This window comes from Bufo gargarizans, unplaced genomic scaffold (genome assembly GCF_014858855.1).
Source record: "Bufo gargarizans isolate SCDJY-AF-19 unplaced genomic scaffold, ASM1485885v1 fragScaff_scaffold_728_pilon, whole genome shotgun sequence".
Lineage (NCBI taxonomy): Eukaryota > Metazoa > Chordata > Amphibia > Anura > Bufonidae > Bufo > Bufo gargarizans.
This window is the reverse complement of record NW_025334175.1, coordinates 250672-278429: the sequence shown is the minus strand read 5'-3', so window position 1 is coordinate 278429 and position 27758 is coordinate 250672. Positions and strand designations below refer to the sequence as shown.

General features: G+C 41.2%; 1 protein-coding gene and 1 pseudogene across 1 annotated transcript in view; one reads left to right on the top strand and one right to left on the bottom strand.

Annotated features, from left to right (window-relative positions):
- The window catches only part of CDC42SE1 (CDC42 small effector 1), a 58559-nt gene that overhangs the window by 12582 nt on the left and 18219 nt on the right, over positions 1 to 27758 (bottom strand). The window contains exon 2 of the mRNA XM_044273558.1: positions 1174 to 1402. Within this exon, the coding sequence (XP_044129493.1) occupies positions 1174 to 1227 (54 nt within the window). The 5' untranslated portion in view covers positions 1228 to 1402. The remainder of the gene's footprint in view (positions 1 to 1173; positions 1403 to 27758) is intronic.
- On the top strand, positions 24884 to 27353 carry LOC122922811 (annotated as a pseudogene).

Genomic DNA, 27758 nt, shown 5'->3' with positions numbered 1-27758 from the left:
TGGCAGTATTCTTTGAGCTATATATGGTGGTATTATATGAGCTCTGGTAACGTTATATAAGCTCTAGATGAATATATTATATGAGCACTGTATAGTGGTATTATATGACTATTAGATGGTAGCATTATATAATCTCTAGAGATGAAGATATATGAGAACTGTATAAGATGGTATTATATGACATCTGCAAGACGGTGTCATATGAACTCAGTATGGCAGTATCATATGAGCTCAGTATGGCAGTATCATATGAGCTCAGTATGGCAGTATCATATATGCTCAGTAAGGCAGTATTATATGAGCTCACTGTTGCAGTATCATATGAGCTCAGTATGGCAGTATTATATATGTTCATTATGGCAGTATTATATGAGCTTAGTATGGCAGTATTATATGAGCTTAGTATGGCAGTATTATATGAGCACAGTATGGTAGTATTATATATACTCAGTATTGCAGTATTATATATGCTCAGTATGGCAGTATTATATATGCTCAGTATGGCAGTATTATATATACTCAGTATGGCAGTATTATATGAGCTTAGTATGGCAGTATTATATGAGCTTAGTATGGCAGTATTATATGAGCTCAGTATGGCAGTATTATATGTGCTCAGTATGGCAGTATTATATGTGTTCATTATGGCAGTATTATATGTGCTCTGTCTGTAAACAAACCCAGCAGGATATTCTTGTCTCCGGTGTCTGTATACTGATGGAGGCAGTAACCTCGGCAGTGTGAATGCTGTCATTTCACTGCTCCCGCTGCCCTGGGCCACCCCTGTAGATAAACACCAGGGCGTGTGGTGGCGGTAGGGTGGGGGGGGCCGGGGTTATCAGTAATTATTAAGAAACAAATATTTCTGTGTTCTGTGAGGTTTAGATATTTGGCGGTGTCTTCAGCCTCTGCCAGTGTTCTGCAGCCTCCTGCCTCACAGGAAAACATCTGCTGATCACTCATTCCATGATATGAAGTGTTAACATCCTGGAGAACCCCTTTAATTTCCATAAAAGGGGCGGGGCTGTGACAACTGTCAGCCTAGTCACTAAGAGAAAGTGGTTGTCTCCCTGTCTCAAACATGGTGGATCCCATCTGATCAAATGGCGAATGGGTGAACAGGTAAAGCAAGGGTAGACATAGTATAAAACCGCCATATAACCACCGACTTACCGGTTGTGGCTTTTCTACCACACAGCAGCCTAGTTTATGCCAAAAGTCGCTCATTTTTGAGACTTCCAGTTTGGTTCTAATTCTGTGTGGCCGACGCCAGAAGATCCCGAGTCGGATCAGAAGAAATCCTCGAAGGAAACGGGTCGGATCACTCCATCAGACAGCGCTCTCAGCGATAGCCTGCCGACTATGCTCTTACCGCTAAGGGAGGACAAATCTTTTTGTTTACCTGCAATTAAAAAAAAAGTTATAAAATATATATAAATATGCAAAATATAGATAATATATAAATCTATAAAAATGACATAATATATACAAGCCAAACAAATGTAATATAAATATATATAAAATACACATAATATATAAAAAAGATATATAAATATATGTAAATGTATAAAATATATATATAAAATATTATTCTACAGGCAAATTACTTTTGAGATCAGACTGTACCCAACAAGGGAGCCAGAAGTCCCACCACCCATAATCAGTAACCCTCTAGAGTAACTGTGGAGTTACAAAAAACCCACTAAAAACTGCAAAAATCTGTAAAAAATATATCAAATCCTAATTAACGCAATCACAAAAAGGTAATTTTTCATGAATTCCAGGCCTCAGGATGCTACTGTCATACCAAGAAACACTCGAGTCTCAACCTGTCATCTACGGGGGGTCGGGCCGCACCCTACGTGCTTCATATCATCAAATACCGCAGGTGGCCCGAGCACAGGAAGTTACAGCCTATTATACAAGACTGCGCAGAGGAAACCGAGCGGCACGAGGCCTTCTCCTCATCCACATCAAGTGTTGTTTTTACAGAAGAATTACAAGGTCCCTTCTGTGGTCACAAACAAAACCGCAACATGTGGCAGATCAGGATTGTCTACTGCGGGTCAGGGTGGGAACACAATGCAAGTGACTGACTGGAGACTTATAGGGTGGGTACAATACAGCTGCTCCTATTCTACAGGAGGCGGTATTATAGTTATATTCTTCTATATATAGGAGCAGTATTATAGTAGTTATATTCTTCTATATATAGGAGGCAGTATTATAGGAGTTATATTCTTCTATATAGGAGCAGTATTATAGTAGTTATATTCTTCTATATAGGAGCAGTATTATAGTAGTTATATTCTTGTACATAGGAGCAGTATTATAGTAGTTATATTCTTGTACATAGGAGGCAGTATTATAGTAGTTATATTCCTGTACATAGGAGCAGTATTATAGCAGTTATATTCTTGTACATAGGAGCAGTATTATAGTAGTTATATTCTTGTACATAGGAGCAGTATTATAGTAGTTATATTCCTGTACATAGGAGCAGTATTATAGCAGTTATATTCTTGTACATAGGAGCAGTATTATTTTTTTTTTTTTTACAGTAGTTATATTCTTGTACATAGAGGCAGTATTTATAGTAGTTATATTCTTGTACATAGGAGCAGTATTATAGTAGTTATATTCTTGTACATAGGAGGCAGTATTACAGTAGTTATATTCTTGTACATAGGAGCAGTATTTATAGTAGTGATATTCTTGTACATAGGAGCAGTATTATAGTAGTTATATTCTTGTACATAGGAGCAGTATTATAGTAGTTATATTCTGTACATAGGGGCAGTATTATAGTAGTTATATTCTGTATCATAGGAGGCAGTATATAGTAGTATATTCTTGTACATAGGAGCAGTATTATCGTAGTTATATTCTGTACATAGGGCCAGTCTTATAGTAGTTATATTCTTGTACATAGGAGGCCGTATTATAGTAGTTATATTCTTGTACATAGGAGCAGTTATAGTAGTATATTCCTTGTACATAGGGCAGTATTATAGTAGTTATATTATTGTACATAGGAGCAGTCTTATAGTAGTTATATTCTCTGTACATAGGAGCAGTATTATAGTAGTTATTATTCCTGTACATAGGAGCAGTATTATAGTAGTTATATTCTTGTACATAGGGGCAGTATTATAGTAGTTATATTCTGGTACATAGGAGCAGTATTATAGTAGTTATATTCTGTACTAGGAGCAGTATTATAGTAGTTATATTCTCTGTACATAGGGACTAGTATTATAGTAGTTATAGTCTTGTACATAGGAGCAGTATTATAGTAGTTATATTCTTGTACATAGGAGCAGTATTATAGTATTATATTCTCTGTACATAGGGAGCAGTATTATAGTAGTTATATTCTTGTACAGTAGGAGCCAGATTATAGTAGTTATATTCTTGTACATAGGAGCGTATTATAGTAGTTATATTCTTGTACATAGGAGGCAGTATTATAGTAGTTATCTTCTTGTACATAGGAGCAGTATTATAGTAGTTATAGTCTTGTACATAGGAGTAGTAGTTATAGTAGTTATATTCTTGTACATAGGAGCAGTCTTATATTAGTTATATTCTTGTACATAGGAGGCAGTATTATAGTAGTTTATATTATTGTACATAGGAGCAGTTTTATAGTAGTTATATTCTGTTACATAGGAGCAGTATTATAGTAGTTATATTCTTGTACATAGGAGCAGTATTATAGTAGTTATATTCTTGTACATAGGAGCAGTATTATAGTAGTTATATTCTTGTACATAGGAGCAGTATTATAGTAGTTATATCTTGTACATAGGAGCAGTATTATAGTAGTTATACTTGTACATAGGAGCAGTATTATAGTAGTTATATTCTTGTACATAGGAGCAGTATTAGTAGTTATATTCTTGTACATAGGAGCAGTATTATAGTAGTTATATTCTTGTACATAGGAGCAGTATTATAGTAGTTATATTCTACATAGGAGTATATTATGTAGTTATATTCTTGTACATAGGAGCAGTATTATAGTAGTTATATTCTTGTACATAGGAGCAGTATTATAGTAGTTATATTCTTGTACATAGGAGCAGTATTATAGTAGTTATATTCTTGTACATAGGAGCAGTATTATAGTAGTTATATTCTTGTACATAGGAGCAGTATTATAGTAGTTATATTCTTGTACATAGGAGCAGTATTATAGTAGTTATATTCTCTGTACATAGGAGCAGTATTATAGTAGTTATATTCTTGTACTATGGAGGCAGTATTATAGTAGTTATAGTCTGTACATAGGAGTAGTATTATAGTAGTTATATTCTTGTACATAGGCAGTGTTATAGTAGTATATTCTTGTACAGATAGGAGTCAGTATCTAGTAGTTATATCTTGTACCTAGGAGCAGGTATTAGTAGTTATATCTTGTACATAGGAGGCAGTATTATAGTAGTTATATTCTTGTACATAGGAGGCAGTATTATAGTAGTTATATCTTGTACATAGGAGCAGTATTATAGTAGTTATATTCTTGTACATAGGATGCAGTATTATAGTAGTTATATTCTTGTACATAGGAGCAGTATTATAGTAGTTATATTCTTGTACATAGGAAGCAGTATTATAGTCGTTATATTCTTGTACATAGGAGCCGTATATAGTAGTTATATTCTTGTACATAGGAGCAGTATTATAGTAGTTATATTCTTGTACTATAGGAGACAGTATTTATAGCTAGTTATATTCTTCATGTAATTAGGAAGCAGTAATTATAGTAGTTATATTCTTGTACTATAGGAGGCAGTATTTATTATAGTAGTTTATATTCTTGTACATAGGAGCAGTATTAGTAGCAGTTATATTCTTCTATATATAGGAGGCAGTATTATAGTTAGTATATCTTCTAGGTACATGGAGGCAGTATTATAGTAGTTATACTTCTTGCTATATAAGGAGCAGTATTATAGCTAGTTTATATTCTTTATATAGGAGCGCAGTATCTATAGTTAGTTTATATCTTGCTACTATAGGGAGGCAGTATTATAAGTAGTTATATTCTTCTTATATATAGGGCCGCAGTATTATAGTAGTTATATTCCTTGTCATAGGAGCCAGGCAGTATTATAGTAGGTATATTCTTGTACATAGGAGGCATGTATTATAGTAGTTATATTCTTGATACATAGGAGGCAGTATTATAGTATATTCCTGTACATAGGAGCAGTATTATAGTAGTTATATTCTTGTACATAGGGAGCAGTATTATAGTAGTTATATTCTTGTACATAGGAGGCAGTATTAGTAGTTATATTCCTGTACATAGGAGCAGTATTATAGTAGTTATATTCTTGTACATAGGAGGCAGTATATAGTAGTTATATTCTTGTACATAGGATGCAGTATTATAGTAGTATATTCCTGTACATAGGAGCAGTATTATAGTAGTTATATTCTTGTACATAGGAGCAGTATTATAGTAGTTATATTCTTGTACATAGGAGGCAGTATTATAGTAGTTATATTCCTGTACATAGGAGCAGTATTATAGTAGTTATATTCTTGTACATAGGAGGCAGTATTATAGTAGTTATATCTTGTACATAGGAGGCAGTATTATAGTAGTTATATTCTTGTACATAGGAGCAGTATTATAGTAGTATATTCCTTGTACATAGGAGCAGTATTATAGTAGTTATATTCTTGTACATAGGAGGCAGTATTATAGTAGTTATATTCTTGTACATAGGAGCAGTATTATAGTAGTTATATTCTTGTACGTAGAGGCAGTATTATAGTAGTTATATTCTTGTACATAGGAGCAGTATTATAGTAGTTATATTCTTGCACATAGGAGCAGTATTATAGTAGTATATTCCTTGTACATAGGAGCAGTATTATAGTAGTTATATTCTTGCACATAGGAGCAGTATTATAGTAGTTATATTCTTGTACATAGGAGGGCAGTATTATAGTAGTTTTATTCTTGTACATAGGAGCAGTATTATAGTAGTTATATTCTTGTACATAGGAGCAGTATTATAGTAGTTATATTCTTGTACATAGGAGCAGTATTATAGTAGTTATATTCTTGTACATAGGAGCAGTATTATAGTAGTTATATTCTTGTACATAGGAGCAGTATTATAGTAGTTATATTCTTGTACATAGGAGCAGTATTACAGTAGTTCATCATAGTAGAAGAGATATGTTACAGAGACTGAGTTGTTGTTTATTGAGTTTAACCTTTGTATCCGCACAGCCCAGTGTTAATCCGCCATGTCTGCAGGTTCAGTGATAACAGGCCGCACTCAGCACTCTGCTTTCTCACATTTCGCAGTATACAGGTGGACAATTAGTTATTACGGTGGGTTCACATCACGTTTTATGCCTCCGTGTGACATAGAAGAAAAAAGGATACGAAGAAACAGTGTACCACATTCTTCTATCCTGCACAGTCCGGTAAAAAAGTTTACTTTTTTTTACAATTTGGAACGGATGCCACTGAACGGCATCAGTCTGAGGCATCCATTTAACGTATACGTTTTTTGTATTCGTTAACCTAGCCTTATAGTCATTCATGTTATCTATTCAGAAGTGTGGGAAAGCTGAGTGACAACCCCTGCAGAAAGCAGGAAACTTCTGGAAAGACAATCCCCGGTGACTACCTAGTTTCCTCCACTTCACAGATATGTACAGACCAACTAAAAGTGCTCAGCTAGGTGAGGACACCGTCAAACAGCTCCTAGTATCTCAGCTTCTGGACCCCGGTGAATGGGATACGGGGCGAGGCTAGCTTCAGTCAAATTTGAGTGTTTCCGAGTGGATTGCCAACAGATCTTGATCCTGTAATTGGTTTTCATAAGAGGACCATGAATAAGCGTTGCTGTGACCACAAACATGACCTGGTTTTCGGCTAGGAGCTCATCCTGCCTGCTTCCTCAGGAGCAGGGGAAGAGCGGGAACTGCCTGATACACACAATTGTGTCTTTTGTGCATTCATGTTTGTTGAACAGCAGCCACCATTCCCCCAACCGCTCAACAAGAAGTGACAATAGACTCGTTTCACTGCAAGGCCGAAGGGAACCTCTTCAGAGTCACATGGAAGGAGGCAGGAAATGGTGACGCTTCTCTCCATGTGCAGTCAGATGATAGCAAGTGCAACACATTGCAAAAATTACCGCTGAGCAAGGAAAGCTCATCTTTCCAAGGCCTCCATCAGAAGACCTCACTTCCACCATCAAAGGAGCCCATGTTGGTTTCATAGTCAGATGCGTAACAAGTCTACAATACAGAGCCGATTGAGAAGTAGGATACCTGGCAAGGCCGTGGTTTAATCTCAACATTAAATGACAAACTGCCCTTAGCCCTGGGCTGAGAGTAGTGACATCACTGTGCTCAACATAGGACAGCCCTGGGCTGAGAGTAGTGACATCACTGTGCTCAACATAGGACAGCCCTGGGCTGAGAGTAGTGACATCACTGTGCTCAACATAGGACAGGCCTGGGCTGAGAGTAGTGACATCACTGTGCTCAACATAGGACAGCCCTGGGCTGAGAGTAGTGACATCACTGTGCTCAACATAGGACAGCCCTGGGCTGAGAATAGTGACATCACTGTGCTCAACATAGGACAGCCCTGGGCTGAGAGTAGTGACATCACTGTGCTCAACATAGGACAGGCCTGGGCTGAGAGTAGTGACATCACTGTGCTCAACATAGGACAGGCCTGGGCTGAGAGTAGTGACATCACTGTGCTCAACATAGGACAGGCCTGGGCTGAGAGTAGTAACATCACTCTGCTCAACATAGGACAGGCCTGGGCTAAGACTGGTGACATCATTGTGCTCAACATAGGACAGGCCTGGGCTGAGACTAGGGTTGTTGCGGGTATCGAAATTTCGATACCCAATCGATACTTTTGTCCCGGTATCGATACGATACTGGGATTTCCGTTTTTTCGATACTGGGCTGCGCTTCTGCGCAGTCTAGTATCTCTGAACATGAGCGCGCTGCTATCGGCGCGCTCATGTTCTCTCAGCAGCACGGGGAGAAGGAAGCTGTCCTCCCTCCCCCTGTGCTGCTGCCGCTGCCACCAATGAGAAGAGAGGGGCGGAGGAGGGGCGGCAATGAGAAGAGAGGGGCGGAGGAGGGGCGGCAATGAGAAGAGAGGGGCGGAGGAGGGGCGGCAATGAGAAGAGAGGGGCGGATGAGGGGCGGCAATGAGAAGAAAGGGGCGGAGGAGGGGCGGCAATGAGAAGAGGGGCGGGCGCACTGCGCCACCAATGATAGGACTATTTCCACACAGAGCGGCGCCCAGCGATGTCTCAGCACTCACCATTAGTCCTGGGTACCGCTCCGTTCGCCCGCAGTGCCCCATTACTGTCTCCTCTCCTGCTCCACATGCTGCTGATTACTATCGGAGCGATGGGAGGAGACATCAGCTTTACTAGTGGGCGTTCCTTCTCCCTGTGCTGCGATTGGACAGCGCTACAGCGCAGGGAGAAGGAACGCCCACTAGTGAAGCTGATGTCTCCTCCCATCGCTCCGATAGTAATCAGCAGCATGTGGAGCAGGAGAGGAGACAGTAATGGGGCACTGCGGGCGAACGGAGCGGCGCCCAGGACTAATGGTGAGTGCTGGGACATCGCTGGGCGCCGCTCTGTGTAGCCTAATAGTGAAAGTCTGGACTCATATACAGTAGTCAGTCAGTCTTTAACACATAATACAGGAGGCGGGTGCCGGCAGCAGAATCGCATTGCCGGCACCCTGCCCCTGACAGGGAGCTGCGATCAGCGGCAGTTAACTGCCGCTGATCTGCCAGTACCCGCCTCCTGTATAAAGGGGTAATTATCATTGGTGGTGCAGTGTGGCCCCCCTCCCCTCAACCCCCCATCCCATTAAAATCATTGGTGGCACAGTGCGCCGGCCCCTCTCAACCCCCCACTATTAAAATCATTGGTGGCAGTGGCCACAGGGACCTCTCCCCTCCCCCTCATTGGTGGCAGTGGCAGCTTCTGATCGGAGCCCCAGCTGTGTAAGCCTGGGGCTCCGATCAGTTACCATGGCAGCCAGGACGCTACAGAAGCCCTGGTTGCCATGGTAACATCCCTGATGCTGTGTGCACAAAGCACAGAGCAGCAGGGACAGTGTGAAGTCCTATTCACCCTGATAGAGCTCTATCAGGCTGAATAGGACAAGGGATGAAAGATCCCAGGTTCTAGCCCCTAAGGGGGGAAATAGTTATTAAATAAAAAGTGTAAAAAAATAAATAAAAAAAACACTAAAATATGAAGTATAAATCACCCCCTTTTCCCAATTTCACATATAAAATATATAAATAATAAACATATTACATCGCCACGTCAGAAAAGTCCAAACTATTAAAATATAAAAAAAAAATCTAGGTGGTGAATGCCGGAACAGAAAAAATAAAATAAAAACTGCGCGATTCGCCATTTTGAAAAATGCGGAATGCACGTGGCTTTTTTGGTTTATTTTTTTCGCGTGGTATCGAATGGTATCGAGTATCGCAATACTTTTTCATGGTATCGAAACCGAATCAAAAATTTGGTATCGCAACAACTCTAGCTGAGACTGGTGACATCACTGTGCTCAACATAGGACAGGCCTGGGCTGAGACTGGTGACATCATTGTGCTCAACATAGGACAGGCCTGAGCTGAGACTGGTGACATCACTGTGCTCAACATAGGACAGGCCTGGGCTGAGACTGGTGACATCATTGTGCTCAACATAGGACAGGCCTGGGCTGAGACTGGTGACATCACTGTGCTCAACATAGGACAGGCCTGGGCTGAGACTGGTGACATCATTGTGCTCAACATAGGACAGGCCTGGGCTGAGACTGGTGACATCACTGTGCTCAACATAGGACAGGCCTGGGCTGAGACTGGTGACATCATTGTGCTCAACATAGGACAGGCCTGAGCTGAGACTGGTGACATCACTGTGCTCAACATAGGACAGGCCTGAGCTGAGACTGGTGACATCACTGTGCTCAACATAGGACAGGCCTGGGCTGAGACTGGTGACATCATTGTGCTCAACATAGGATAGGCCTGAGCTGAGACTGGTGACATCACTGTGCTCAACATAGGACAGGCCTGGGCTGAGACTGGTGACATCACTGTGCTCAACATAGGACAGGCCTGGGCTGAGACTGGTGACATCACTGTGCTCAACATAGGACAGGCCTGGGCTGAGACTGGTGACATCACTGTGCTCAACATAGGACAGGCCTGGGCTGAGACTGGTGACATCACTGTGCTCAACATAGGACAGGCCTGGGCTGAGACTGGTGACATCACTGTGCTCAACATAGGACAGGCCTGGGCTGAGACTGGTGACATCACTGTGCTCAACATAGGACAGGTCTGGGCTGAGACTGGTGACATCACTGTGCTCAACATAGGACAGGCCTGGGCTGAGAGTAGTGACATCACTGTGCTCAACATAGGACAGCCCTGGGCTGAGACTGGTGACATCACTGTGCTCAACATAGGACAGGCCTGGGCTGAGACTGGTGACATCACTGTGCTCAACATAGGACAGACCTGGGCTGAGAGTAGTGACATCACTGTGCTCAACATAGGACAGGCCTGGGCTGAGTGTAGTGACATCACTGTGCTCAACATAGGACAGGCCTGGGCTGAGACTGGTGACATCACTGTGCTCAACATAGGACAGGCCTGGGCTGAAAGTAGTGACATCATTGTGCTCAACATAGGACAGGCCTGGGCTGAGAGTAGTGACATCACTGTGTTCAACATAGGACAGGCCTGGGCTGAGACTGGTGACATCACTGTGTTCAACATAGGACAGGCCTGGGCTGAGACTGGTGACATCACTGTGTTCAACATAGGACAGGCCTGGGCTGAGAGTAGTGACATCACTGTGCTCAACATAGGACAGGCCTGGGCTGAGTGTAGTGACATCACTGTGCTCAACATAGGACAGGCCTGGGCTGAGTGTAGTGACATCACTGTGCTCAACATAGGACAGGCCTGGGCTGAGACTGGTGACATCACTGTGCTCAACATAGGACAGGCCTGGGCTGAGAGTAGTGACATCACTGTGCTCAACATAGGACAGGCCTGGGCTGAGACTGGTGACATCACTGTGCTCAACATAGGACAGGCCTGGGCTGAGAGTAGTGACATCACTGTGCTTAACATAGGACAGTCCTGGGCTGAGAGTAGTGACATCACTCTGCTCAACATAGGACAGGCCTGGGTAGAGAATGATGACATCACTGTGCTCAAGATAGGACAGCCCAGGGTTGAGAGTAGTGACATCACTGTGCTTAATATAGGACAGGCCTGGGTTCAGACTAGTAACATCACTGCTCAGTATAAGACAGCCCTGAGTTGAGACTAGTGACATTACTGTGCTCCGTATACAACAATCTTGGGTTGAGGCTACTGATATCACTGTGCTTATTGAAAGACAGCCTTGGGTTAGAACTAGTGACTACACTATAATTATCATGGGAAAATTCAGCCTTGAGACTAATTACATCACTATGCCCATCATAGGACAACACCTAGCATGAGGCATGTGTGAGAGTGCATCAGAAGGAGCTGAGGTTCCACCATGGGAAAGATGGGGAACCTGAGGATCTCTCTTGTGCCAGACCTTTGGACGGACTCATAAACACAGACTATGATAAGTGGTCCCGTCCCGCTTGTCTATCATATTTTGGTACAAAACAAATCCTCCCTTTTGTATATAGATTGCAGCAATTGAGTTGTAAGGCTCAGAGAGGCCAACAAGTTTCACTGAACATTGGTGTCAACTTCCAGGTCATAGTAATCTCTTCCATAGTTAATATGTTTGCACACCACTTCAAGGACATTGATAACTACAGGCTCACTACTGAGGACTATAACATTTTATGAATGGTAGTAGTGGGACATGTCCATGAGAACATTTCAGTCATGTGAATCGTAATGAAGGGACATGCATTTCTGTCCTAGGATGATGGGCTTTGGTGGCAGGTGCTGGCACCGGGAGGGGTCTCCAAAATTATTTCTGCCGGCCTCCATGGATAACTGGTGTCTGCTCTAGCCATGTCCTTAATACAACTCAAACTGCAATCTAGTCAGGTACAGCCCTCAATATACAAAGTCATAATTTCCTATTTTGAGAACTTTTGGCAAATGTTTTCAGACATTAGGAAATTCCAGCTTCAGAATCTGTGCTTCCCTGAACCTGAAAACAGTCAGATGATTGGAAAAGGGAAGTGATTTAGCAAAATCCTTGGGAAAAAAATGAATAATTTTGAATAATCTCATATGGGGGTCGGGTAGAGGACTTCTGGAATGTAGATGACCAGAAAGCGTGGATTTCGATGGCGTGCTTAAAGACGAGATTTCCTGATAAAAAGCCAATCAGAGCAGCATTCTGGAGAGCCCTCATCCAGAGAGGACATCCCTTCCTAAACAAAGCTTGTCTGGAAAACTGAATACTTAAGTCATAATGGAGAATGTGCTAAAAATATGTTGACTCTATTGCTAGCTTAGACGCCCATCTTCACGTCCTGCCATAATATCCTTATACTTTACATGAAGTGTCGTCATCAGGTCAGGAATGTTTTCAGGAGAATTCCATTTCTCATGAAGATATGTTTGAAGGACACATTGGTGGTGGTCGGTGAAGTGGCCATGGAACAATGTAAAATGCTGGAACATCTTCATCAATGGCAAGAGATTTCTGAAAGCTAGAATTTTTCGCACAATGTTTCTCAGAAATGTCCATCAATTTCATTTGCCTGGACAAAAAGCATCCTGTCTATAGGAAGCCATCAAGCACTTCTGATGATCAGATGAGGTTGTAGCATAGTAAAGAATTGGAAAACCTCAGGAGCTTCTTCTGATCTTTCATAGGAAGCAGAAGGATCAGAAACAGACAGAAGAAACATGGACCACAGGCACTGGTGAAACATCTCACCATGTAGAGGCAAGATTTATTGAACCTCAATTTCAGGAGTTAGCACAGCTTTTTCTGTCAATCACATGAGAAAAGATCTTTAAAACCTGTTCTACAACATGTTCAAAGATTAAGGATGTCTATAGGCATGGTCAATTATCTATTGTGGCCACCTAAGAAAAGATCTACTACCATTCAAAGAGAAAATAATGGAGAGAAGGAACAGAAAAATGGAAGTTTGCACAAAGGTTAGTTCTGCATTTTGACCAAAAGCCATCTTCAGATACTAGGGGAGTCCTGTAGGATGCTCTAGTTATACAGTCATCATGGATATCAGTGGCCATAACAGGACCAGTATAGGGCATTGGAGGTGCCTATGTATTCAGCAGATAGATCTACTGTCTGTCACATTAATATTCAGGGAAGAAATATAAAATATAAACAAGAAAAATATGGCGCAATAACATTATTTAACAGTCTGCATGGATTTCCAATATCTGGAGCACTGATGTGTGACTGAAATATTCAATAGGTATAAGTCAGTGGAGGAACAGTCATTTAACAGTCTGACTTTAACAAGCTCACAAAACTTTGACTTCAGAATGTTAAGATGAAGGCAAAGTGTGAGGATGTGAGACGTGTCATAAGATGTGCACCAGAAATGTTAAGAGAAACAAGTCACCCCTTTTGAACTCAGCCGTAACTCCAGACAGTAAAACAGCTTCAGAAATACTAATTATATCTATAAAACTATTCTAATACGGCCCCATGTACAAGAATATAACTACTATAATACTGCTCCCTATGTACAAGAATATAACTACTATAATACTGCCCCATGTACAAGAATATAACTACTATAATACTGCTCCTATGTACAAGAATATAACTACAATAATACCGCTGCCATGTACAAGAATATAACTACTATAATACTGCCTCCTATGTACAAGAATATAACTACTATAATACTGCTCCTATGTACAAGAATATAACTACTATAATACTGCCCCTATGTACAAGAATATAACTACAATAATACTGCTCCTATGTACAAGAATATAACTACTATAATACTGCTCCTATGTACAAGAATATAACTACTACAATACTGCTCCTATGTACAAGACTATAACTACTATAATACTGCTCCTATGTACAAGAATATAACTACAATAATACCGCTGCCATGTACAAGAATATAACTACTGTAATACTGCTCCTATGTACAAGAATATAACTACTATAATACTGCCTCCTATGTACAAGAATATAACTACTATAATACTGCTCCTATGTACAAGAATATAACTACTATAATACTGCTCCTATGTACAGGAATAACTACTATAATACTGCCCCTATGTACAAGAATATAACTACTATAATACTGCTCCTATGTACAAGAATATAACTACTACAATACTGCTCCTATGTACAAGACTATAACTACTATAATACTGCTCCTATGTACAAGACTATAACTACTATAATACTGCTCCTATGTACAAGAATATAACTACTATAATACTGCCTCCTATGTACAAGAATATAACTACTATAATACTACCTCCTATGTACAAGACTATAACTACTATAATACTGCCTCCTATTTACAAGACTATAACTACTATAATACTACCTCCTATGTACAAGAATATAACTACTATAATACTGCTCCTATGTACAAGAATATAACTACTATAATACTGCCTCCTATGTACAAGAATATAACTGCTATAATACTGCTCCTATGTACAAGAATATAACTACTATAATACTGCTCCTATGTACAAGAATATAACTACTATAATACTGCCTCCTATGTACAAGAATATAACTACTATAATACTGCTCCTATGTACAAGAATATAACTACTATAATACTGCTCCTATGTACAAGAACATAACTACTATAATACTGCTCCTATGTACAAGAGTATAACTGCTATAATACTGCTCCTATGTACAAGAATATAACTGCTATAATACTGCTCCTATGTACAAGAAAATAACTACTATAATACTGCTCCTATGTACAAGAATATAACTACTATAATACTGCTCCTATGTACAAGAATATAACTACTATAATACTGCTCCTATGTACAAGAATATAACTACTATAATACTGCTCCTATGTACAAGAATATAACTACTATAATACTTCCTCCTATGTACAAGAATATAACTACTATAATACTGCCTCCTATGTATAAGAATATAACTACTATAATACTGCCTCCTGTGTACAAGAATATAACTACTATAATACTGCCTCCTATGTACAGGAATATAACTACTATAATACTGCCTCCTATGTACAAGAATATAACTACTATAATACTGCCTCCTATGTACAAGAAAATAACTACTATAATACTGCTCCTATGTACAAGAATATAACTACTATAATACTGCCTCCTATGTACAAGAAAATAACTACTATAATACTGCTCCTATGTAAAAGAATATAACTACTATAATACTGCTCCTATGTAGAAGAATATAACTACTATAATACTGCCTCCTATGTACAGGAATATAACTACTATAATACTGCCCCTATGTACAGGAATATAACTACTATAATACTGCTCCTATGTACAAGAATATAACTACTATAATACTGCCCCCTATGTACAAGAATATAACTACTATAATACTGCTCCTATGTACAAGAATATAACTACTATAATACTGCTCCTATGTACAAGAGTATAACTACTATAATACTGCTCCTATGTACAGGAATATAACTACTATAATACTGCTCCTATGTACAAGAGTATAACTACTATAATACTGCTCCTATGTACAAGAATATAACTACTATAATACTGCTCCTATGTACAAGAATATAACTACTATAATACTGCTCCTATGTACAGGAATATAACTACTATAATACTGTTCCTATGTACAAGAATATGACTAGTATAATACTGCTCCTATGTACAAGAGTATAACTACTATAATACTGCCTTGTCTGCCCATACCTTAATGGCTCTCATCACTGTGTCTTGGTTGTTTGTACAGTTCTACCGTCACTGAAACGATGGGTGTATTGCTCCACACAACCACTTCCTGTATGTCACACAGGTGCAGGCTGTGTAGGCTGTCTGACTCATGAACTGCATAAAACCCACAAGTCTGGATTTTTCTTTTGTGTGTTTTTTTGTTACATTTTTCTTGTGTTTTATCTTGTTTTGTTTTATGGACTTGCTGGTTTTTCCATTCAGACATGGGTTCTACTGAAATGTCAGGCTCTAGAACCTCAGCACAGTACTGGCCTGAACCTGCCTCCTGGACACAATGTAAGCCCACGCCTGCAGCCCGTGTAAAGCCCCGCTATGACATCACGAGCTGCAACGTGTTACTCATGCTTACTAAGACATGTTCCTGCCTGCACCTGCTCTGCTCGCCATAACCCTCGCCCTGCAGCAGGAGTGCTGCGTGTACGAACAGAACCCAGGAACATGGCCTTCACCTGTGTTACCAGGCTGAGAAGATGAGAACCGAGTCATGTATATAGCTGTATATTCAAATGTTTTTATTAAAAAAATCTGATTACTAAAGCTGCGGAGACAGGAAATATCTCGGAGTGAGTCATGTCTGACAGACTGGTAGCCATGGAGAGAGTGCCGAATCCTCATAGTCTATAGTTGTCAGGCAATCTCTCCCTAGCAACCAGTCTGTCTTAGATTACTTGGGTCTTCATCTTGAGTCTTAAACAAAGGGCAGAGAAGGTAGTGTGGTAGCAGTGCTCAGATTCAGGACTGTCTGTCCTCAACACAATGTAAAGATGTGGCCGACACTGAAGCGGTGTGGTGGGTACCCTGGATGGCCTGGTGCACTCGGGCTGCATTTGGGGCACCCAGTGGGAGTAGTGGGCCAAGCACTGTGGCTGGCTCTCCTATGGGGGACCCACGGTACTTTTAGGCATTCAGAAAACTTGACAAGTATGGTATCTTACTATGTCAGGCCCCGATGGACCCTACATAATGAGCCCTACTAAAAATGACAGATTTTGGTGATAAATATTAAGGCTTCAGTCTTATACAGGGGTTGTCTCAGTCATCACATTCCTAGCAACCAGTCTGTCATGCATCATACCCCTGGCAACAAGTTACTCAGGTCTCCAATCTTTCATGGCTGTTTTAAGTTATCATTTATCAGTAGGAATCAGTCTGTCCAACAGGAATCATGTCCCTAGAAACCAGTCTGTCTGTCAAGCATCATGTCCCTAGAAACCAGTCTGTCTGTCAAGCATCATATCCCTAGAAACCAGTCTGTCTGTCAAGCATCATGTCCCTAGAAACCAGTCTGTCTGTCAGGCATCATGTTCCTAGAAACCAGTCTATCTGTCAGACATCATGTCCCTAGAAACCAGTCTGTCAGACATCATGTCCCTAGAAACCAGTCTGTCTGTCAAGCATCATATCCCTAGAAACCAGTCTGTCTGTCAAGCATCATATCCCTAGAAACCAGTCTGTCTGTCAAGCATCATATCCCTAGAAACCAGTCTGTCTGTCAAGCATCATATCCCTAGAAACCAGTCTGTCTGTCAAGCATCATGTCCCTAGAAACCAGTCAATCTGTCAGACATCTCGTTCGTAGAAACCAGTCTGTCAGGCATTATGGGGGAAATTGATTATTTCCTCTATGCTTGCTTTGTTGTAGAACCTTTCAATGCCATTGCAACTTTTTCTATTGCAGCTCTGAGCAGTCCTCATGATAAATGACACGGTTCCTTCGACAGTGCAGTTCCTATGAAGAGCATCGCAGTAGACACCGATCTTGATGAATCAGGCCTGAATCCCTAGCAACCAGTTAGTCCGGCATCATATCCCAGAAGCCACCCTTTTAGGTCATTATAAACTGGCAAAATGCAGAATGCAGGAAATGGGCAGAGAGGGAGAATGTCTGTAAAAAATTGCAGTGTAGTTGCGCCCTATGTTGTCCTGTAGCCCTAGCCTAAAACTGACCTAGAGCAGTGAAGAAAAATGGCTGGGTTATGGAAACCTGGAGCACAACTGTGTGTATTTGGAGACTAAGGGCCTGCGAGCTTCTATTGGCTGATAAGGGACATGTGACCGTGTGTATGGCAGTTGGGATATGAAGAGAAAGACTTGCAGGCTTGTATTGGCTAATGCAGGTAATTTTTTGGGAATATCTCAGGAACGGTACATCCTAGAGAGCTCAGACCCGGTCTAAAACCTTCCTGGACACCTGATAAACCTGTGTGCCAAATTTGGTGAAGTTTGGTCCAGTCGTTTGGCTGCGCATAAAGAACAGACAGACATGTTGTACATGTGTACCGGCATGTTACCTCCACAGTATTCTTTCCCAGATAGTAAGTGACATGTGTACCAAGTTTAGGAGAAATTGATCAATGAGTTTTTGAGTTACAGAGCAATATGACCTCCACAGGATTTCTTTCCAGGTAGCAAGAGATGTGTATACCAAGTTTCGTTGAAATTGATGGTTGCGTTTTTGAGTGATCGCGGAACATACATACATACACATATATACGTCCTTCTTTATATATATAGATTTAAGAAGCGGATACGGGATGAAAGAGAGGGCTTTAAATAAAGCTGCGATATGGTGGGCAAAACTGTTTTCCAGGAATAAGACAGAAGAGAATAGAAGGGCTATGCAGAATGCAAGTCAGGCCTATTCTGATTTTCTTTTGGATAAGGCCCAGCAGAGGCTTCTTTAGGGGGCAGAAATACTTTAGCGAATTGGGTCGACCAGGAAATTTTTTGTCAAGGGTGATAGTTAATCTGGACCCAAGAAAAGAGATAGTTAAGATCTGTTCATCTGAGGGGATAATTATTGAGAAGCAAGAGCAAATTAAAGGGGTTCTCCGGGAATTCAGAAAATGAAAATACTTAAATATTACTTCATTATAAATATATTACCAAATACTTTTCATTAGTTATAATGGCTCGTTTAGTTCAGGGAGCAATCATTAGGAGAAATAAAATGGCCACCATCCTACTCGTCCACACAAAACCTGTCCTAATTACACAGGAGGACAAGTTAAAGAGCTGCGCCATCTTCCTCTCTGCTCTGCTTGTCAGGAATTATGATCCTGAATACAGTTTAATATGATCTTCAGATGAGGAATAGAGTTCATTAGGAGACATGAAGTACAGAGAGGATAGTGGGGGTGTAGATAATGAGCAGCAGCACTTGTATGCAGCCTCCATCACCACAGTCCTGTCTGTCCTCTCTGTACTTCATGTCTCCTCATGAACTCCATTCCTACAGAGATTCAGCTTAAGATCTTATCATCTGATCATAATCCCTGACAAGCAGAGCAGAGAGGAGGATGAGGCAGCTCTTTACCTCAGTGTTGTAAAGTAACTTGTCCTGCTGTGTGATTAGGACAGGTTCTGTGTGTACTACTAGGACGGCAGCTATTTTATTTCCCCTAATGAATGCTTCCCACACAAAATGAACCATTATAGCTAATGAAAGGTATTTGGGAATATATTTATACTAAAGTAATATTTAAGTATTTTCATTTTATTAATTCCCAGAGAACCCCTTTAAAGAAGTATTCCTGAAGCACTTTTCGGAAATATATCAAACATGTGGTAATATTTTGGATGAGAAGATGGATTCCTATTTGGACTCCATCACCCTTCCAGTTACGACTGAAGAGCAGAGGGAATCCCTCGAGGTAGGTTTTTCCCTGCAGGAGTTGGAGGCTGCAATTAAAGCCTGCTCAGGAACTTCTTCCCCTGGTTTAGATGGTTTTCCATATGAGTTCTATTGTAAGTATGGTGAGGTTATTAACCCGTGTCTCCTGAGAGTCTTTACTGAATCATTGGAGGATGGTAGTTTGCCGGAGTCAATGACAGAGGCTGTAATTACATTAATATTGAAAAGGGGGAAGGATCATTTAGATATGGGGTCATATAGACCAATGTTGTTATTGAATACTGGTGTGAAGCTTCTGGCAAGGATCCGGTCAACAAGGCTCTCTAGAGTTATTCCTTCGATCATACATTAAGATCAGAATAGGATTATTCCGAACAAGGGTACTCATCACAATCTCCACCGCTTGTTTGCTAATATGCAGTCTACTGGGGGAGGGGTCCCGCTCCATCCTGTCCTTGGATGCTACTAAGGCCTTTGATAGGGTGGAGTGGGAATTCCTGTGGAAGGTCCGGGGAAGGATGGGATTTGGTAAGAGGTTTATAAGTATGATTAAGCTTTTGTAAAGACTAAATCTTAATGGGAGCCTGACTTCGAGCTTCATTTTGACCAGAGGTACTCGTCAAGGCTGCCCACTTTGCCCTTTATTGTTTGACTTCTATATTGAGCCCTTAGTTGTTAGTGTTAGGCAAGATACTATGTGTCAGGATCCGCTGACTTAGATTCAGGAGAAGAGCCTGCAGGGTCACACTGGACCTCCCTCTGTCAGCACTCCTTCCTGAAACTAATCAATCTTCGCTGCCACCACTCGTCATATCAGGCTGACGAGACACCTTGCATTACATAACACCTAAGTACACTACAGCTGCTAGCATTCACAGGGTTTACAACTCATCAACTTATCGTCCCCCGTCCCCCCCACACATGTGATGTCAGAGGAGGCCAGGGAGTATGGTTATGACCTTTCATGACCACTTGCTGGAAACCAAGTCTGCCTCCAAATCTTTGTATTGGAATATCTTTTTGGATATTCACTTTAGCAATTTCATATTACCGCTCCGTCCGAATGTCCCGCACACGTGAGTACCAAACATGGCGGAGGTAATGGCAGGATGGATAGTTATCTAATTGCTCCCTGTTACTGAGCTGGGATCTTGATACTTTGATACCGTAGAGGCATATCCCTGGAGGAAGCACGTGGCTCAAATATGGATTTGTCCACTTATTTCTTCCATGCATATTGCAAGATAGGGGTTTCATCTGTGACCTCGGTGGAAAGGACACTAGCCTTCTCCTGACCCCTCTAACGGTTCTAGTGTGTATCACGCTGGTATCTGACATATGGTATCCGATATATTCCATGCCATTCTATGATTGTAAGTGCCGATCCGTCTGGGTCTGCAGGTGGAATACGCACTGCCCTTGGAGGAAATCAGTATATCACCTGAATGTAAAAAAACTGTCCCTTTGCAAGTGCGAATGAAGGTGAATCCTGGAAATGCGGACACTAAGACAGTGTGGAACCTCACCCAGAGGGGGTCCGGAAGCTTTTCAAAGGCAGAGGATGAAGAAAATATCTCATAAGCGATAACTCATCTCTGGTACAACTCACGTATTAATAATTGTGATCATTGCATCCCGTGTGATGTGGGCATCGTAGGGAGTCCAAATGTCGCTCATAACTAGTATCTCACCTTCTGGGACAACCACACCGGTCATGTGTGGTATCAGAACGATCGACCTGATAATATATACATTATTAATACATGTCGGGGCCAAAATATCCATTTGTGTGGACGGGAAGCCATATGTTATTAATATTTCATGTCGGCCAGACTCCTCTCAGCTCCGCTATCTGCCGAATGGGGATAAAAATGAACTATTGGGAACATTTCTTTGACGCAATTTGAGGATCCGATCGACATTAGGTTGTGTTCCACTTTCCTCCTGTCCCCGTAAAAAACAGAATGGACTCTGACCGCACAATTTGTTGAGTAAGAACCTTTCTGCTTTTTATCCTTTTATTTTTATACTGTTTTGTGCACGTTTATGTATGTCTCTTTTTTCTTGTAACTTTTGTAACTAAGTAATGTACCTTTTTAGTACATTAAAGCACATCTTTAATGGTTTTGCCTTGTGCCCTGAACGAGCCCAGTAACCTCAATTTTTTAAGTGTACGAGTGTGGTTTGCGTTACCGTGTATTTGCTATACGTGTGGCCTGTGCTACTGGAAGCCTGCTGGCGAGTGGGGTTTTCTATGAGTGGGGTGTGATCGAGGCTCAATCTTAGGCCTGTGTGTAGGGGCGCGAGAGATTGAGTGCGTGAAATAGATTGACCCTTGGCAGTCGCACCCGGGTCACGTGACATGGCGCTTCCCGTACGTGACATACCCCAACTTCTTTATGTCCTAAGAAATTCCCCTGTATGGATTGAGAATAAGTTCTTTAAATTAATCGAGATAATTATTAATGACCTACTTTGGGGATGAAAACTGGTAAAACCATTTCCAGAACTCGGGTTCGGTTCCAAGTGGTACCTTGGAACCGAACACGAGTTCGGGAAATGGTGTATTACAGTATAAATCAATTTCTGAAGTTATTATGCAAAGTCTCGCGAGACTTCGCTAAGTAATAACTTTGGCTCATGGGAGCCAATACATTCTAATACTGTACAGAGCGCTTGCTCCGTACAGTATTGAAACAAACTTTTATGCGAATCGACTTCGGATGTTTCATCCAAAGTCGATTCGCTCATCCCTAGTCAGGATCTCCCAATTATATAAATTACTAATTAAGACACTTTTTAAGAAGGCCTGCTCCCCTGGCCAAAGGGCTTGGGGAGCTGATTGCCCAATGATTGCCTTAGAATGGATGAATGGGAAAATATATTACAACTTTAATCACATATTGGTACAGTTTAATATTTTACATAGAATATACAGTACAGACCAAAAGTTTGGACACACCTTCTCATTCAAAGAGTTTTCTTTATTTTCATGACTATGAAAATTGTAGCTTCACACTGAAGGCATCAAACTATGAATTAACACATGTGGAATTATATACATAACAAAAAAGTGTGAAACAACTGAAAATATGTCATATTCTAGGTTCTTCAAAGTAGCCACCTTTTGCTTTGATTACTGCTTTGCACACTCTTGGCATTCTCTTGATGAGCTTCAAGAGGTAGTCACCTGAAATGGTTTTCACTTCACAGGTGTGCCCTGTCAGGTTTAATAAGTGGGATTTCTTGCCTTATAAATGGGGTTGGGACCATCAGTTGCGTTGTGGAGAAGTCAGGTGGATACACAGCTGATAGTCCTACTGAATAGACTGTTAGAATTTGTATTATGGCAAGAAAAAAGCAGCTAAGTAAAGAAAAACTAGTGGCCATCATTACTTTAAGATGAAGGACAGTCAGTCCGAAAAATTGGGAAAACTTTGAAAGTGTCCCCAAGTGCAGTCACAAAAACCATCAAGCGCTACAAAGAAACTGGCTCACATGCGGACCGCCCCAGGAAAGGAAGACCAAGAGTCACCTCTGCTGCGGAGGATAAGTTCATCCGAGTCACCAGCCTCAGAAATCGCAGGTGAACAGCAGCTCAGATTAGAGACCAGGTCAATGCCACACAGAGTTCTAGGAGCAGACACATATCTAGAACAACTGTTAAGAGGAGTCTGTGTGAATCAGGCCTTCATGGTAGAATATCTGCTAGGAAACCACTGCTAAGGACAGGCAACAAGCAGAAGAGACTTGTTTGGGCTAAAGAACACAAGGAATGGACATTAGACCAGTGGAAATCTGTGCTTTGGTCTGATGAGTCCAAATTTGAGATCTTTGGTTCCAACCACCGTGTCTTTGTGCGATGCAGAAAAGGTGAACGGATGGACTCTACATGCCTGGTTCCCCCCGTGAAGCATGGAGGAGGAGGTGTGATGGTGTGGGGGGGCTTTGCTGGTGACACTGTTGGGGATTTATTCAAAATTGAAGGCATACTGAGCCAGCATGGCTACCACAGCATCTTGCAGCGGCATGCTATTCCATCCGGTTTGCGTTTAGTTGGACCATCATTTATTTTTCAACAGGACAATGACCCCAAACACACCTCCAGGCTGTGTAAGGGCTATTTGACCATGAAGTAGAGTGATGGGGTGCTGCGCCAGATGACCTGGCCTCCATAGTCCCCGGACCTGAACCCAATCGAGATGGTTTGGGGTGAGCTGGACCGCAGAGTGAAGGCAAAAGGGCCAACAAGTGCTAAGCATCTCTGGGAACTCCTTCAAGACTGTTGGAAGACCATTTCAGGTGACTACCTCTTGAAGCTCATCAAGAGAATGCCAAGAGTGTGCAAAGCAGTAATCAAAGCAAAAGGTGGCTACTTTGAAGAACCTAGAATATGACATATTTTCAGTTGTTTCACACCTTTTTGTTATGTATATAATTCCACATGTGTTAATTCATAGTTTTGATGCCTTCAGTGTGAATCTACAATTTTCATAGTCATGAAAATAAAGAAAACTCTTTGAATGAGAAGGTGTGTCCAAACTTTTGGTCTGTACTGTATATCACGCCGGTATGGTTGAATAAATGTGGTTTAAGGGAGACTTCTAATTGTCCATGGTCTGATTCACAGGGGGCCGATTATTTTTCACATGTTTTGGTACTGGGGTTCAATTTATAAGTTTATCACCCAAAAGTTGAGGGTTGTGATCCCGTTGACAGCACAGTGTTGGATATTAAACGATCTTTCCAAAGTGAAGTGCTTCAAACATAAAAAGATACTCCTAATCAGAATAGATTATTGATCACATGAGTTTGGTTTTCACGAAATACCCCAAAGATCTTTGGAGTAAGGTTTGGTCATGTTGGAAGTTTAGGGATATGGTTTTTGTTCTTAGAGCTTCATTTTCCCCTGTCTGTATGCCCCCCACATCCCCCTTCCTTCCGTTTTGCTACAGAGAGAACTGAGACGCATCGCAAAGGGAGGGAAAAGAAGAAGAAAGTGGGGAGGGTTAGATAATGGGTAAAAAATAAAAATAAAGGAGGGAAAAGAAATAATGTAGTAATGAAATATTTTTTTTTTTTCTGTTTTCCTTATTATCAGGGATGAACTTTATTGGTGATTTGATGAGTTATGAGATATATTGACTAATGACTAATCATGTATGCAAAATAATTGAAATTGCAAAAAAAAAAGAATATTGTGAACTCGGACAGCGTCTTTAGTCTAATGAGCGTTTTTTTCCATTTGCCTTATGTAGATACTGATTATGTCTCGGAAAATGAGCAGAAAAATAAATATCTCCAGCTCCCTGGAGTCTGAGGACATCAGCCTGGAAATGACGGTGCCAACGGATGACATTTCCTCATCCGAGGAGCCCAACGGTTCTCCTAAAATCGCTCGACAGCTGAAGGAGCTTCTTCACAATCTTCAGCTTCTGAAGATAGAGCTGCCCCAAAAAAAACCTGATGACTGACAACCTGACGGGAGAATACCTGACCAAGATTGAGGAGCTTGAAGAGAAATTAAACGACACAGTTCATCAGAAACAGTTGCTGGCTTTAAGACTTGAAACACAAACCAAAATCCAACAGGAAGATAGAAGAAAAGATCAAGAATGAATGAAGAAAGAATTGGAAACAATACTGTCCAGGCTCAAGCAATCAGAAGAAACAAATCATCAGCTGAGAGAGCGTTCAGGGAGCATACGGCGTAGCTTACATGACCTGGAGTTAACTAAGGAGACCTATGACAATCTGTGTGGCCTTCCTGAGGAACAGCTCTCTAGTCCTGAATATGTATCAGTCCGTTTCTTTGTAGAGGTGCAACCACTGAAAACTAAAATAAGTGACCTCCAAATGAAGAATGACAAGCAGTCTGAGGAGGTGAACGGATACGAGAAGCAGCTTAAGGGTCTGCTAGACAGTTATGAAGAGGAGAGGAGATACAAGATGTCAGAGGCTGACGCTGAAGCTGGCTGACACCAAACAGCTCATTCACCAAAGGGACTTTAAGATAGAAAATTATGACAAAGTGAAAAGTGAACGTGATATGTTTGAACGGCAATTATTAGAACTTAGGAGACGTTTTGAAATCCTAGATGCCACAAATAAGACACGGTCAAAGGAAAGAAATTAGCCCTAGAGGTCAGCACATTGCGACTGTATCCCTGATGCAAAAAGATAAAGAATTTCTGAACCGACAGAACATGGAACTGAATGTCTGCCCATAAAGAGGACCGCTTGGAGAGACCTCAAAGCCAGCTGGAAAATGCCAAAAAAGCAAGAGAAGAACTGTGTGAGAAATATGTCGCTTCTAGAGACCACCATAAAACAGAATATGAAAATAAACTACGTGATGAATTGGAACAAATTAGACTGAAGACAACTCAAGAAATTGAACAGTTACGTGGAGTGTCAAAAAAGAGATGTACGAGCGAGAAAACAGGAATTTAAGGGAAGCAAAGGACAACGCGGTTTCTGAGAAAGATTGAGAGGTTACAGCCGAAAGAGGGGCTCTGGTGAAATATGACCAGATACTAGAACAGTATAGACAGTTGCAACTGGGGACAAAGAGAAAAATGTCAAGATTAAATCATTTGAGGCTGAACGTGCCCACATGGTATTGGAAGAGACCACGGACAACCTACAGAAGTGCCAACTAGAGTGTGAGAAGTATCAGAAAAAGCTAGAGGTTTTAACAAAAGAATTCTACGCTCTTCAAGCCTCCACAGAAAAGCGAGCTACAGAGTTACAGGCTCAGAATTCTGAACGAGTTAGGCTAGAGACATATGGAAAGTTGGAGCAGGAATTGGATGATGTCATAATTCAGACTGTGCAAATGGAAGATGAAGCCGAAAGAGTTTTGTTTTCTTATGGATATGGAGCCGACGTCCCTACTACAGCTAAACGGAGGCTAAAGCAAAGCGTGCCCCTGGCCAAAAGACTTCTTCAGCTCGAGAGACAAAATTCCTCTCTGATTAAGGATTCGGAGCGCCAGAAGGAGCAAACCGGAAAATTGTCACTGGAATTGGATAGAACAAACTCAACCAATGACGCCGTGCGCTCCTGCTCTGAACACGAATCCAGCCCGGCATACCACGGACCGCTCTCGGAACCGGAACACAGCCGTGTGAATTCGGACTTTAAGGACCAGATTGCTAAGCTCGAGAAAGATGTCAGCAAGTTAAATAAAGAGAAGTCTTCTCTACTTCGTGTCAAAAGCCAAATGGCGGCAGATTTGGAGAAGCTTCTAAATCGGTGAGAGGAGTTGGCTGAAATGAAGCAAGTCTTACTTGGTCTTGAGAATAAGAGACCGGTGGAAGAGTTACTTCGCTCTAAGGCCTCATGCCCACGACCGTTGCTTCGGTCCGCACCCGAGCCGTAGTTTTGGTGGCTCGGATGCGGACTCATTCACTTCAATGGGGCCGCGTGCTGTCCACATCCTCCGTTCGGTGGCCCCGCAAAAAAAATATAACATGTCCTTCTCTTGTCTGCGCTTTGCGGACAAGAATAGGCAGTTATATTAAAGGCTGTCCGTGCCGTTCCGCAAATTGCGGAACGCTCCCGGACCCCACCCGTGTTTTGCGCACCGCAAAAAACGGAACGGTTGTGTGCATGAGGCCTAAAGAACATGGGAAATCATCACCACCAGAACCTGAACTTCAGAACGAGAACATATTTCTACCTCAACCAACTGTGTTTACAAAGAAAGAAGCTCCAGAACGGTACAAACGATGAGGAAGAATAATTAACACTGAAGCCTTTTTAATATCTATTTTATTAAATCTTATTTTTTTACTACTTTTTTATTTAAAACTGTTCTGAACGTGTGTAATTAATACTATCACATTGTCATAAAAAAAAATAATGTTATGTTAAACTGAAACGTTCACGATCGGCTGAAACTTCCTGTCCTCATTATGGTTACGTATACATAACACAGGCTCCATCATCCGAACAGCTTACCTCCTCCCCCTCCCTGCCCAGGTCACAGAGCATGCCCACAACACTCTCCCATAGAAGACGATGGGTCTTCTCCAGAATGATAGATGTCAGTAACTGGTTTGAATTTGTAAAACGATAGAAGATATAGTAATAGGATGGTGACCACCGATCCCTTGTGAGAGCAGGGCACCCGCATTA